The sequence below is a fragment of the Engystomops pustulosus genome, chromosome 4 (genome assembly GCF_040894005.1).
Source record: "Engystomops pustulosus chromosome 4, aEngPut4.maternal, whole genome shotgun sequence".
Taxonomy (NCBI): Eukaryota; Metazoa; Chordata; class Amphibia; order Anura; family Leptodactylidae; genus Engystomops; species Engystomops pustulosus.
This window is the reverse complement of record NC_092414.1, coordinates 90104351-90117389: the sequence shown is the minus strand read 5'-3', so window position 1 is coordinate 90117389 and position 13039 is coordinate 90104351. Positions and strand designations below refer to the sequence as shown.

Below are 13039 nucleotides of genomic sequence, written 5' to 3'. Positions count from 1 at the left end.
TTGTATAGTGGAGCAGAGAGGAATAGTCTTCTAGTTGTCTACCTACCTCCCACGGTGGGCCGTGCAATAGGAAGGGATAGCTAGTAAGTGGGTTAGTTAGTCTCAGGGCTCACTGTCTTCAATCTGTTCCCAGACCTGGGGTGGCACTCGCAGTGTGTATACGTCAAATGTATTCATAGGTCGTGATGTACCTAATAGAGAGCAAAGAAGTTACATTTAAATATTTTACAGGCTGGTATTCATTGGGAAAAAATTTATTTTATCTGATTGTGATTGTGATATGTGAACCAAGAAAGTGATTTAGGACATTTTAAAGCTGCATATTGGTAAATTACCTAATTTTGCCCCCACACATTACCAAAAAACCCTTTTAATGATGTATTGCAGTCATAAGAATGTTGCAACAAATTGCACAAACACAGCAACAGTCTTCAGTGTAATGATTTGTCTGCCCAAAATGGGTATACAGTATGGCAATATTTTTTTCAATACAACAGTCCAAGCACAGCTTTTACTTCTGCTACACTTACTAACTCTTCTTAGCAGAGAATCCCTAAAGTGCTAGTAATATTTCCGTTATCCCGTTCACAGTGTGTAATGGCCGAAATGTAGACACAAGCAGTGAGACCTGATTCTTAACCCCCCTCCCCAAACAAGCCATACCTACAACACTTACTTACTCAATCAACCCTAAACAGTGGATAGTATCTGGGCGCCCCACCTTATGCCAAAGTACAAAATACATAGCAGGGTCACAACAGAGAGAGAGAAATAAAGTACAGAATCACTAGATCAGGGGTCCCCAAACTTTTTACAAAGGGGGCCGTTCACTGTCCCTCTCAGACTGTTGGAGGGCCGGACTAAAGTTTAAAATTAAAAAAAATATAAGAAATTCCTTGAAAACACAGCGCTAGCTGTACATGTGACAGCATCCGTAATACCCCTTTTGTGAACTATTTTATTTATTGGCCCAATTAATGAATCAATTGGGTCAATTAATTATTAAATATGCTGCTCCCCCCCCATTAATTACTAGACTGCCCCTCATAATTACATTATTTCCTATACCCCCACCATTAATTATTTCCTATGCTGCCCCTCATAATTAATTATTTCCTATGCTGCCCCTCATAATATAATTATTTCCTATGCTGCCCCTCATAATTAAATTATTTCCTATGCTGCCCCTCATAATTAATTATTTCCTATACCCCCACCATTAATTATTTCCTATGCTGCCCCTCATAAATAATTATATCCTATGCTGCCCCTCATAAATAATTATATTTTATGCTGCCCCTCATAAATAATTATATTTTATGCTGCCCCTCATAAATAATTATATTTTATGCTGCCCCTCATAAATAATTATATTTTATGCTGCCCCTCATAAATAATTATATTTTATGCTGCCCCCCTTATGAGGGGCAGCATAGGAAATAATTAATTATAAGGGGCAACATAGGAAATAATTAATTATAATTAATTATTCACTATACTGCCCCTCATAATTAATTATTCCCTATGCTGCCCCTCCATTATTATTTTCTCTAATGGCCCCACAATTCATTACTTTGTATATTGGGGTCGCCACACTCTTTCTACTGCTGTTTAAAAAAAAAAAAAATTAAAAAAACCTGTACTTACCTCTGGCTCCCGCGTCTTCTTTATTCTTCCTGTGGCCGGGCAGAAAGGGGTACGCGGCCCCGTGATGACGTAATCACGCGGCCGCGCATTCAAGTTCAAGGAGCGATGTGCGCCGGGGTTGTCTTCCGGCCACATCGCTCCAGTTATAGTGCTCGAGCGGCCTTTTCCGGCCGCATTGGGCACTATACAGTGACGGGCAGGAGCTTCCTGTCCGGACGGACGGAGGCCCCTGCCCGACCGCCGCGGCCTAATCATTGACACTATTGTCAATGCCAGGATCCGGATCTATCATTTGGGGGCACCCAGGCGCTGGATGGGATGGGGGCCGGATAGAAGCGGTCCGCGGGCCGCATGTGGCCCGCGGGCCGTAGTTTGGGGACCCCTGCACTAGATGGAAGAGAGGCCAGAAAAACACGCCAATGACAGTCTCAATCAGGGTCAGGAGCTAGCCAAAATCAACTATAACCAGCCCTAAATGTGAGCAGGATATTTATGTGAAGCCAGAGTCTTTGCCCCAACTGATTGGAGCGGAGCTCTGTCAGTCACAGCAGGTTACCCATTGCTGGCCCTGAGCATAGTTGCAGGAGGAGATGCAATTAAGTCCAAACAGATGGAATCCTAAGCCTGTGTTCACACTGACAATGTACATGAAAGGCAAACATTATACAATCAGTGCCTACTCAGCCACATACCATGAACAGAGGATGCTTGGTTTACAATCCTTTATCCTGTTGGTAGAAGTCCTTTAATGTGTAAATAAACTTTTGAAACAATCTTTTTTTTATTTCAGAAATTAATAGAGCAGGTTATTATAGTAAACTTTGTCATATACTTTATTGCGTAAAGCAGCTTCTCTTTGTTTCTGCTTTACTCCTGTAGCAGTGTCTGAAGGCTTTTGAATAAGGCTGCATTCACACTAACGTGTGCCGTAGCACGGCGGGAACACGTTGGACCCGAAGAGAGGAGGAGGAGGAGGTGAGCATCTGCCCCTCTCCATAGAGAAACATGGGGCACAGCGCCGTGTTCCGGGGAAAGATAAGACATGTCCTATCTTTCTCCCGGCTACGGAACGGTATGGTGCTGCACCGCACCACTCCCGTACAGCGTCGTGCACACATTGCTGTCTATATGGGACGTGTATACGTCGGCCATATATACGTCCCCCATACGGCAGTGTGAATGTAGCCTAACTTTTTTCATATCTAGAGAATATTTGCTGTATTTATTCAAATCTTCTTGCTCGCAATCTCTGTCAGCTCCATAGAGATGAACGGGGTGGTGCGACCATGTGCGACAGGCTGATCCAGTCATCTCAGGGAGCTGCGAAGGGTCCCCATCGTACCCCATCAACACCTGTTCTTGTGAACTATGGGGGTCCCATCACTGAGACCCCCACTAAGCAGACAGTTTGCCCCCTTCCTTATTCCTTTGTCAGCATTATAAATAATTTCAGAAGTTTATTTAGTTTAATTCACATTACCTAGCTCTCTGCCAGTAGCTTGTGGTAAGTCCAGGGGAGGGGGAGCTTCAGCCTGTGTGCTGTGTCTCCTTTTGCATCCCATCCCCAGCTGCATGAGTATGGAGTAGAGGATACTGACACAGGCACACACACAGGCTGCATCTTCCTCCTCCCTGGGGATTTGCCACATGCCACTGGAATGGAGCCAGGTAATGCGAATTAAACTTATATAAACTACTGAAATGATCCAGACAAAGGCATTTTTAAAATCAGCATAGCAGAGGCTTTTGGAACTTGTCACCAGTTAAAAATTACATTCCTGGTGACAGGTTCGCTTTAAATAAGGAAAAAATGAAGAGGAAAATATTTCTTCTTCATTTATGTGGTTTTGTCAAAAGTTTAGTTATTCTTTAAATACAACCCCCAACTGCTAAAGAAGCATCCCCTACTCATCATGGTTTCTAGGGCTGCAGCTCCCTAGTGCCTTAGAGTCCCAAATGACCAAACACTGAACACATATAGACAAAGCTTTATTTCTTACATCTCATCTGTGTAGGTGGTCTGGTAGTCTTGTCTGCAAATTTATCAAGAACATCAGCATTAGGAAAGAAAACAGGTTAACATGCTAATGTTTGCAAGTTTTCTGTTAGCCCTATTCATCAAGGCATATCTGCTCATTCACCTAATTATTACTTCCTTATATGTATTTCAACCTAGGTCATAATGAACCCAATGACAGCATAAATTACAATTTCTGTGAATTTGCACATACAGTAAATACTTAGCAATAGCTGCTTTTGCCTTTTGTCCTGTGGGGACTTTTTCTTTATCCTTATTACAGATGAAATAGCTGTTGCATTATCCCCCTGTCTAAAGACAGAAAGTCACAGCTCACATCATGTGTTCTGCTCAGTATAATAGTTTGTGTATCAAATGCACATAAGATTATAGTATAAAATTTTCCACTATAACAGAAGTTCTGGAAATTATTTACAGGACACTCATATTAAAATTGTTGAGGGCTCAGTTTAAGGCCTTGTGCACATGACCATTTTTGGGGGCCGTGAGGTCCTAATCCTGTCGGTATTGCTTCACAGTCACTCAGTTCCTATGGACCTGCCGATGTCTACCTGTGCAATAAGGGGTACCAACTTTCCTCTGTTTGCGGCCAGTATTGCACACACGGTTGTGTACATGATGCCTAAATAAGCGCCAGGATTGGCTGCTGATTCTCTTTCTAAATCTTTTCAGACTCCATTAACATTCCATTGACAACGCATGAAACATCTAATTCTAGAGAAAAAAATAAAGTGAAATAATAAATGTTCTATGTATATAAAAATACCGTAGGTACATTATTACCACAGATCACAGTTCAGCTGTAGATTCCTGCCCCTAACAATCTACAAAGCTCCCTATGGATTTTCAATATAATATATGTGAACTGTTAGAAATGAGTAATGTGAGTTAATATGCTTTTGGTCAATATAGACAAGGTTCTTCCAGGACACAATTTCAGGGTTTGTTGTGACTTGAAAGAGCAATTTGATCATATATTTGGTAACAACACAGTACTGATGGGGAAAGAAAGTCCATATTTCACATCTTTGTGATCAGGTGACATGCTCAACTGTTGTGTAATATTCCTTTACAACTAGTGATCATGTTAGTACTCAAGCGTGTATAGGATTTCTCTCTGACCCTTTGGCATTCCCCAGCAATGTCACTTATCCTGACTGGTGTAATTCTTACTTAGCAGCGACAGTCATGTGTCAGCCATTCCTAAATATCCACCCATGACCTGTCTTACCAATGGCTTTGCATGACATAGTAGTTTATGAGTGCAAAATAAATGATACTAAGTAATGAATATTTTCTGTGGTTAACCCCATCACAATTTAATATTGTATGGAGCAGAAAAGATAAAAACTGTGGGGGACATTTGTGAGGGCTTCTATGCCAGAAAACTGTCCCCTATCCAAGGGGAGTGGGCCAACGCAGGGTGTTTCACAATTGAAAGTTTGCATACTGCAGCTTATTTATATGCTAGGTAGCACCTGGCGCTGAAATATAGAGTGTGCGGCCACCCCCTCAGATAAATAAGGAGGCCTCAGTCTCTTGATGTATCCGATGGAACCAAATGAATACAAAGTGGTATTCTCATCTTGGCATTGACATTTTGAATTAATTCATCTGCCATATACATACATTTCTTCAATTTGATGTTTTTTGTTTTTTTTTAAGTACCTGTGTGAAGATAATTTCCCATAAATTAAGTCATGTTGTCCCTTAGAAATGAGATTGTTGTCATTGGATACGGCCACAGCTGCTGAAGTTATTGCACAAAGAATCAAATAGTTTTTGCATATGAAATAGTCGGGTGTCAATGCATTTCCCACAGCCGTCCTGTGGTAATGAACGCTGAATTCAGGTGGATGTGCAGGCATCAATAGTGCATATCTTGCAACAACTGCTAGAATGCGGAGTAGTCATATCCAAGTACTGCTATCTAAGGGCCAACATGGCTACATTCCTGGCAAATCTTTCCAAAGGTAATTTTTGGACAATATGAAACTAAAGAAATGTGTATATGTGGCAGATAAGTTCAATGAAATGTGAATGTCGAGATGGGAATATCCCTTTAATGTTTCACTATTTCATGTTTAATAAAAATTGGGTGATCTTGTCTTAATACATATTAACTTAACACAACTTCCTCTACATCAAGACCATTCTCAGGTCCATTGGTGAAACTAGCAATTTCTAAAAAGATGTAATACAAAGGACTTTGCCTAGGGTAGCTGTCCATGTAGGACAAAGTAATAATTTGCTACTTTTGCAAAGCAAAAAGCTGTGCAACAAATTCCTGAGCTGCCAACATAAGTGTAGGAGTGTAGATGGATCCATACACATACATGGGAACTTAATTGAGAACAACAGTCCATATAAACTATGTAAATTAGTCATAGGCTATGCTGTGTCATCATCTTTTTTGTCTATGTTTGGTGTTGTTTTGGCCCAGTTGTGGTGCAAATGCTGTTTTGCACATTTTCATAGCTCCAAATAAACATTGGACAGTGTAAAGTCACTTTGGCATAGACCATGCTTGCACCAGATTAATTATTTGCATAGAATAGTTTTCACAAAAGAACTGAATTCATGAATTGCAACTTTCCATTTTGGCACAAGGTTTGGCCAAAATGAATGCCAGTGCCAACCCTGGTCTATGTGCTTTCACCTTTTGAAAATTAGTTTGCGACTTTTAATGCGATTGTTGCAAACAACCAACATAGCATAATACAGTGCCAGCAGATTCATCAAGGACCAAAGCCTTTTTGATGAATCTGACGGCAGCGGAACTCCAAAGACAGACATAGAACTGTCATAAGGAGCTGGTATAATGAAAAATTACCTCCATATAGTTCTAAAATTGGGGAACATACTTTTCTAAAAATCAGTAGCTACCTAGGCAACTAAACAAAACTACTACAACGTCAGTAACTTCCTTGGGGCTTCTTCACTGGTTCTATACCTAGCTGCAAAAATAAGGCTAGGGCATGGCATGATTATTTTTCGGTATGTTTGTGCGTGCAGTGTGCATGCAGTTTATGTATACTTATTTTAAGCCACATAACTTTTTGCTTTGATCTTGACAGACAAACTGGTAATTTTGCCCAATTTTTTCAACCTATTGCATAAAAAACATTTTTTTTTTTGCTGCAGATTTTTTCTTACAGATACACAAAAACGTTATTTTGAAAAGCTATCACTTTACTGTGACAGATATGCTGAACAAATCCCAGTTACTTTTGTGTTAGGTAAGTAGTTGCTGCTGGTGGAATGATCCAGACAGCAGCTTGAAGGTGTGGCATGTGCTGCATGCAGACGACGCTATACTCTGCTGTGGTCACGTTTCCCAAACTATAAGAAATAAATTATTATTCTCTTGCTTCCTAACATTCACTTGCTAAATATAATCTTATTGGCTGCTTTGATCACTGATGTAATTGTAAATATTGTTATTAATTGCACTATAAATTTCATATTTGAGACATTGTAGCATAATAACTCTTATTTTGTTCCAAAATGTAACAATTTTATTAATTGTAAGACACCAAAACATAAATTAAAAATACCCCATTAAAAACCATCATGAAAACACACACACATTGACAGTGTGACAGATTCATCTACAACAGTAGCAGAAATTCATTTATGGCAATACATATAATAAAGTGCAAGTGCCTATCATATTAACTCAATATTGGTCATTAATATAATAATCCTTATTTATATAGCACCATCAAATTCCATAGCGCTTTGGGATTCATCAATACTTGGCTTTATAATAAATAATAAAGTGCAAATACTTCCAATGCAGAATATACTAAACATACATGTAATCCAATCAGTTCACGAGGAAGAAGCAAGTTAAAGCACATGGACATGTCTCTATTACTGTAGGATCCCATAACAGACTCACACTTGCAAGCCACAAAATAAAGAAACAACAAATAAGCCAAACAATTCCAACCACCAGCCATATTTCACACATGAACCCCAATTTCAAGTTTATCTTGTGACACAATTTTATTATGTAAAAATGAACTTTATACTAATTAGTAGATACATAAAGCATTAAATGTATCAGTCATAATATGATCAAGAGGTAAACTGACAAATAGAGTCGGTAAGCATAAGGGCCTGAGCGACATTGACAAGGGCCAAATGATAATGACTATAACGGCAAGCTCTTCCACTCACACAATTACTGTAATTAAAGTTGATGAAAAAGTTATTTGTGGCTATAATAAAAAAAAGCTCCAGCAGATATGATTTCAATATGTACCACCTACCTAGACATTAATGCAGACCAAGTACACTCTTTTATAGCAGTGTTAATCCCTAATGACAATGACGTCTATCAGCAGAATAATACGTCCTGTCATACTGCAAAAATAGTTCAAAAATAGTTTGTGGCATAGGCCAGAGAAATTGATCTGGCATCTAAATCTGCCATATTCTTATACATTCGAGCATTTGCAGGAAGTTACCATTTTCATTTATCAGTATGGGTGTCTTATAAACATATAGTAATCAAAGCTTGAATCAACTATTCTGTCAATGTACGCAGAATCTAAATTCTCTTTCAGAATAACACCCATCTCCTCACCTGCAAGAAATCATCATCAACACAGTAGAAGTTACTGTCAGAGCATGGTCATATTCACTGCTGAGTCATATTTTTTTGAAAATAACAACACTTCCAAGTCCAAGAATAACGCTGTCCTCCTCACCAGCGCAGCCAAAGTATAAATAGCAAAATATATTTGTTTCAATGCACTAGAAAAGTTAAGGCACTTGCACACAATTTGAAAGATTTGAGAGCTTCACTATGTAAGGATTGTGGACAGTAGGGTCTTATTCACATTTCTAATTTAATGGACGGCACACAGCTGCACTAAATGCAATACTTTTCACTCTATAAATTCACACCACCTTTCTAATTACAGACTATGGGATACATGTATTTTTATTCTGACTTGTTTTTTTCTTTGCACATTTTTTGCACCCTTTTTGCACATTTCTTTGCACCTACGACAGGGTGTTTCGAAATTTGCTGGTGTGTGTCTGTTGCAGTGTTCCTAATGTATCTTTGCAGGACAGATTTTCTCTTTGATTTGCGATTTCTTCACCCTCTACTTTTGATCAAATTAGAGACTTTTTAGATGCTAATTTTAGTACAACTGACCCATACTTACTGCCATAATGCCTAGAAAGTCACCCAAAAATTTTTAAAAATGTGCAAGCTCACACCACCAAAAATACCACATGTCCTTATGTGCAAGAGGCAACAAAAATATGCTGCATGTGCCCCCACATGCAGGCAGATTGCACCGGTTTTCATATATCTTGGCGACTTCAATTTCCTGGGAGAGCAGTTATATGAACTGGATATGTACAATATATTTATAGCCCCAAGGCCTTACGCATGAAGTCTTGTGCAGTATGTAGGACGCAATTTGCAGCTCGGCATTTCTTACCAATGTCCATTAAAAGTGTGCTGTCCCCGTGCATAATAAACCTCATGGCCCCAAAATATGGCTGTGACCATTCTATATCTAGATAGTAGATAAACCAAAGCTTATTATTCTGAAATTGAAGAATACATAGTAAAAAAATATTTTTTCAGAAGTACTTCCTACTTTTTTTTTAAGATTATTTTTTGAAATGTTAAAATTTTCTGTTAGAAAATTCTACCCTAATCCTTTTTCTGTGACGTTTTCTGTGTGTCATTCTCCCTGTAATGCCTACTACTTCTAAAATCATGAGTGTACTGTATGGCGGCAGCACCCTTGAACCTGAGTATATTTAGAGTTGTGCCTAAAAATCTGCTCTGGTGAGCCTTCAATCCTTATCCTCGCCAAATATTTACATTGTCATATTATCCTATGAGAGCAGTTTTTTTTGTCTCTTTAACCCCTTTTTTGTTTTTTCATTTCCATTTTTCACTCCCCACCTTCAAAAATCTATAACTTTTTTATTTTTACACGTAAAGAGCTCTGTGACAGCTTGTTTTCTGCATAACAAATTGCACTTCATAGTTATGGTAATCAATATTCCAAGCCATGTACTGGGAAGCGGGAAAAAGTTCCAAATGCAGTAAAAAAAAGGTGAAAAAACACATTTGCAACGTTTTCTTGTGGGCTTGGATTTTACGGCATTCACTGTGCGCCCCAAATGACACATGTACTTTATTCTTTGGGTCAGTGCGATCACAGTGATATCAAATTTGCATAGGTTTTATAATGTTTTCATACATTTACAAGAATTAAAACTTCCTGTACAAACAATTTTGGGGGATTTTGCCATCTGCTAGCGCTAATAACTTTTTCATACTTTGGTGTACAGAGCTGTGGGTGGTGTCATTTTTTGTGACTTTTGATGATGTTTTCAATGCTTCCATTTTTAGCACTGTACGACCGTTTGATCACTTTTTATTGAATTTTTTTTATTTCAATAAAGGACCATTTTCGACTTTGGCTGCTAACTCAGTGAAAAACCGTTATTATATTTTGATAGATCATGGACTTTTGGACGCGACGATACCTAATGTGTGTATGATTTTTACTGTTTATTTATTTGACTTCTAGGGAGTTGTTTTATTATAATTTTTTTTTTTTACTTTTTTTTAATTTTTACTATTTTTCAGACTCCCTAGGGTACTTTAACCATATCGCATATCGCACATTGTAATAAATGGGTTAAAACGAGACAGCCCCGGGTCTTTGGAAGACCCGAGGCTGTCACAACAATGGATCGCCACTCCCCGATGACGTCACAGATGGAGCGACAATCTTCGGCAAAATGGCGATCAATGGGATAAGACCGGCTATCGAGAGGGCTTAGCGCGTAAGCCCCCTCCATGTACTATTACGGCGCGCCGTGAAGGGGTTACACCTCCCTACTCTATTATTGCAGTACAGACATTTTGAGAGAAATTTCCAAGGGAAAGACTCCAGCATCCAGTCCAAACAGTAGAAATATAATAACACTTTTTATTGAAGAAAACATTTTAAAACATGTACAAAACGTCACATAGGTCTTCGGCTGGATGCTATATATATATGGCACGCCTGCATTAAGGGAGGTGAGCTGAACCTTATTACTTATTTTCAGAGACTGGTTCTAAAGAATAATACGTTTTGAACGTAGTTGCACTGAACATAAAATAATGCTAATAAAATGATAATACATCTATAAAAGACCTCTGAAATGTTATCAATGGTGGTAAAGTCAGCCTAAGGATGCTAGTACCATTAAGTATGATGTTGTTGATGTGAGAGCCAATGTTTAACAAGTGACATCATTTAATAAAAACATGTAGCCAAGTTAAGTGTACCTACGTGCTTCATTGTTTTGTCAGAGACATATGTCTTTGGGCTTATGGCATTTAGTTCCCTACCTATGTTATATACGTTGGGATATTCTCAATGCGTGTGTGCTGGCAGAAAACGCCAAATCCAGGGTGGAAATTTAGCACGCTTTGTCTGTCAGCTTTCTGGTGCACAAGGCATGTAAAAAGCTCCATTACTGACAGTTTACTGGTCGGTTTTCTACCCAATTTGCCACTTTGAGCATGACAGCCTTTGGGATGGGGCATAGACGCTCCAGCCTTCCATATTTACTTTAGTCTCCACCAATTTTCTTGCTTTACCCACCAGTACTGACCTAGACTAGGGTGGTGGAAATTTCAGACAGCAGAGTGCACTTCCAGATATTCAAAGAGGCCAGAACCATCATGCAAACAGCTGGCAGATGGAAAATTAAAGGAAACCTACCATTTAGAATGGTAGGTGTAAGCTGTAAGTACCGAGCACCAGCTCAGGGTGAGCTGGTGCCGGTACTTACTTTCGTTAGTGTTATAAACCGCGGTATCGCGGTTTTAACACTTTTTAAACTTTAGAGCAAAAGGGGCTTCGGCGCTGCGCGCGACCGTGCGCGCGCAACATCTCCGCTATTTCCTATGTAGGCGCGCGCACGATCGTGCGCTCGCAGCGCCGAAGCGTCTTCTGCTCTAATGTTTAAAAAGTGTTAAAAACGCAATACCGCGGTTTATAACACTAACGAAAGTAAGTACCGGCACCAGCTCACCCTGAGCTGGTGCTCGGTATTTACAGCTTACACCTACCATTCTAACTGGTAGGTTTCCTTTAAGACTAGTGTGCAATAATTTTCCCCCAGTATATGAAAATCTAGCATCAAAATCAATCATAGTAATCCATGGACACGTACTCCAGACATCATGACATTTCTTATCTTCTTTGGTTATAAAAAAACAAAAAGTAACATTATACCCCTAGTATAGTTTGTCTAGGGTCACTGGTGGTATTGCCCTTGTTAGGGCAGGGGTCAAATCTTGTGGGTTGTTAGGGAAATATAGCAATAGGGTTTTGTATGTGCAGTGCCGTCACTCCTTTTCCCTGTCACTTTTTCCTGACCTACTTTCCTGTGGTGCAGCATACCCTACCCCTGCCCGCTCTCTGGACTGCAACCGATGAGTAAGACTTTTCTTTTGTACTCTCTTGCTGTTTTTGTGGATGTTCTCCTCCAAATGTTATCTCCCATATGGGTGTTTGCTTTATTCATTTTTTAATTTTATAGATTAGAAGTTATATTTTATATGTTGCTTTCCCCCAATGTTTTAGATTTTGATTTTGATTTTGTTTGTGGAACCGTTGAAATTGCTGCCCATGTCAGGTTGGGGGTTGTTCTACTGTGCTGTTATTGCTGAAGTCTTTGGGAATGGCAGGTTTTTTAACCACTGGTATTAACACTCAACAGTGGTTAAATGAAGTAAAGGAAGTTTTTTCTGAGAGGGAGTTTGTTCAAAAACTATATACTCCTTCGTTTAATGTCACCTCTAAGTAATTAACTAAAGTCTTTAAAGACCAATTAACATTGTGGTGGGAGGAACAAAGCTCCAATAATATTGTACCAAGAGGTCTGAGGTTAACAATTTTACCAGCAATGAGATGTCGTAGTCCCACTCTAATCACTAGATGGGAAAAAGAGGCAGCAAACAGTTCGCTGAGACTGATGCAGCTTCTATTAGATAAAGAGAAACAGGTACTTGTTAGACTAGAACTAAGACTTAAAGGGGTATTCTCGTCTTGGCATTCACATTCACTTCCATTAATCTGATATATATAAACATTTCTTCAATTAGATATTATTAAAAAAAATGTTCCTGTGTGAAGATAATTTCTCATAAATGTAGTCATATTGTCCCTTAGAAACAAGACTGTGTCCTTGGATACGGCCACCTCTGCTGGAGGTATTGCACAAGGAAACGAAACGTTTCTGAATATTAAATGTCCGGTAGTTACTGCAGGTCCTGCAGCCGTCCTGTGGTAATGATTGCTGAATCCA

General features: G+C 39.2%; 1 protein-coding gene across 3 annotated transcripts in view; it reads left to right on the top strand.

Annotated features, from left to right (window-relative positions):
• BEST3 (bestrophin 3) overlaps window positions 1–13039 on the top strand; it is a 29303-nt gene that overhangs the window by 3014 nt on the left and 13250 nt on the right. Inside the window, exon 3 of one of the 3 annotated variants that reach the window (XM_072146702.1) lies at window positions 6830–6924. The exons of the other annotated variants lie outside the window; for them this stretch is intronic. Coding sequence (XP_072002803.1) covers window positions 6830–6924 — 95 coding nt within the window. The remainder of the gene's footprint in view (window positions 1–6829; window positions 6925–13039) is intronic. 3 annotated transcript variants of the gene reach the window in all.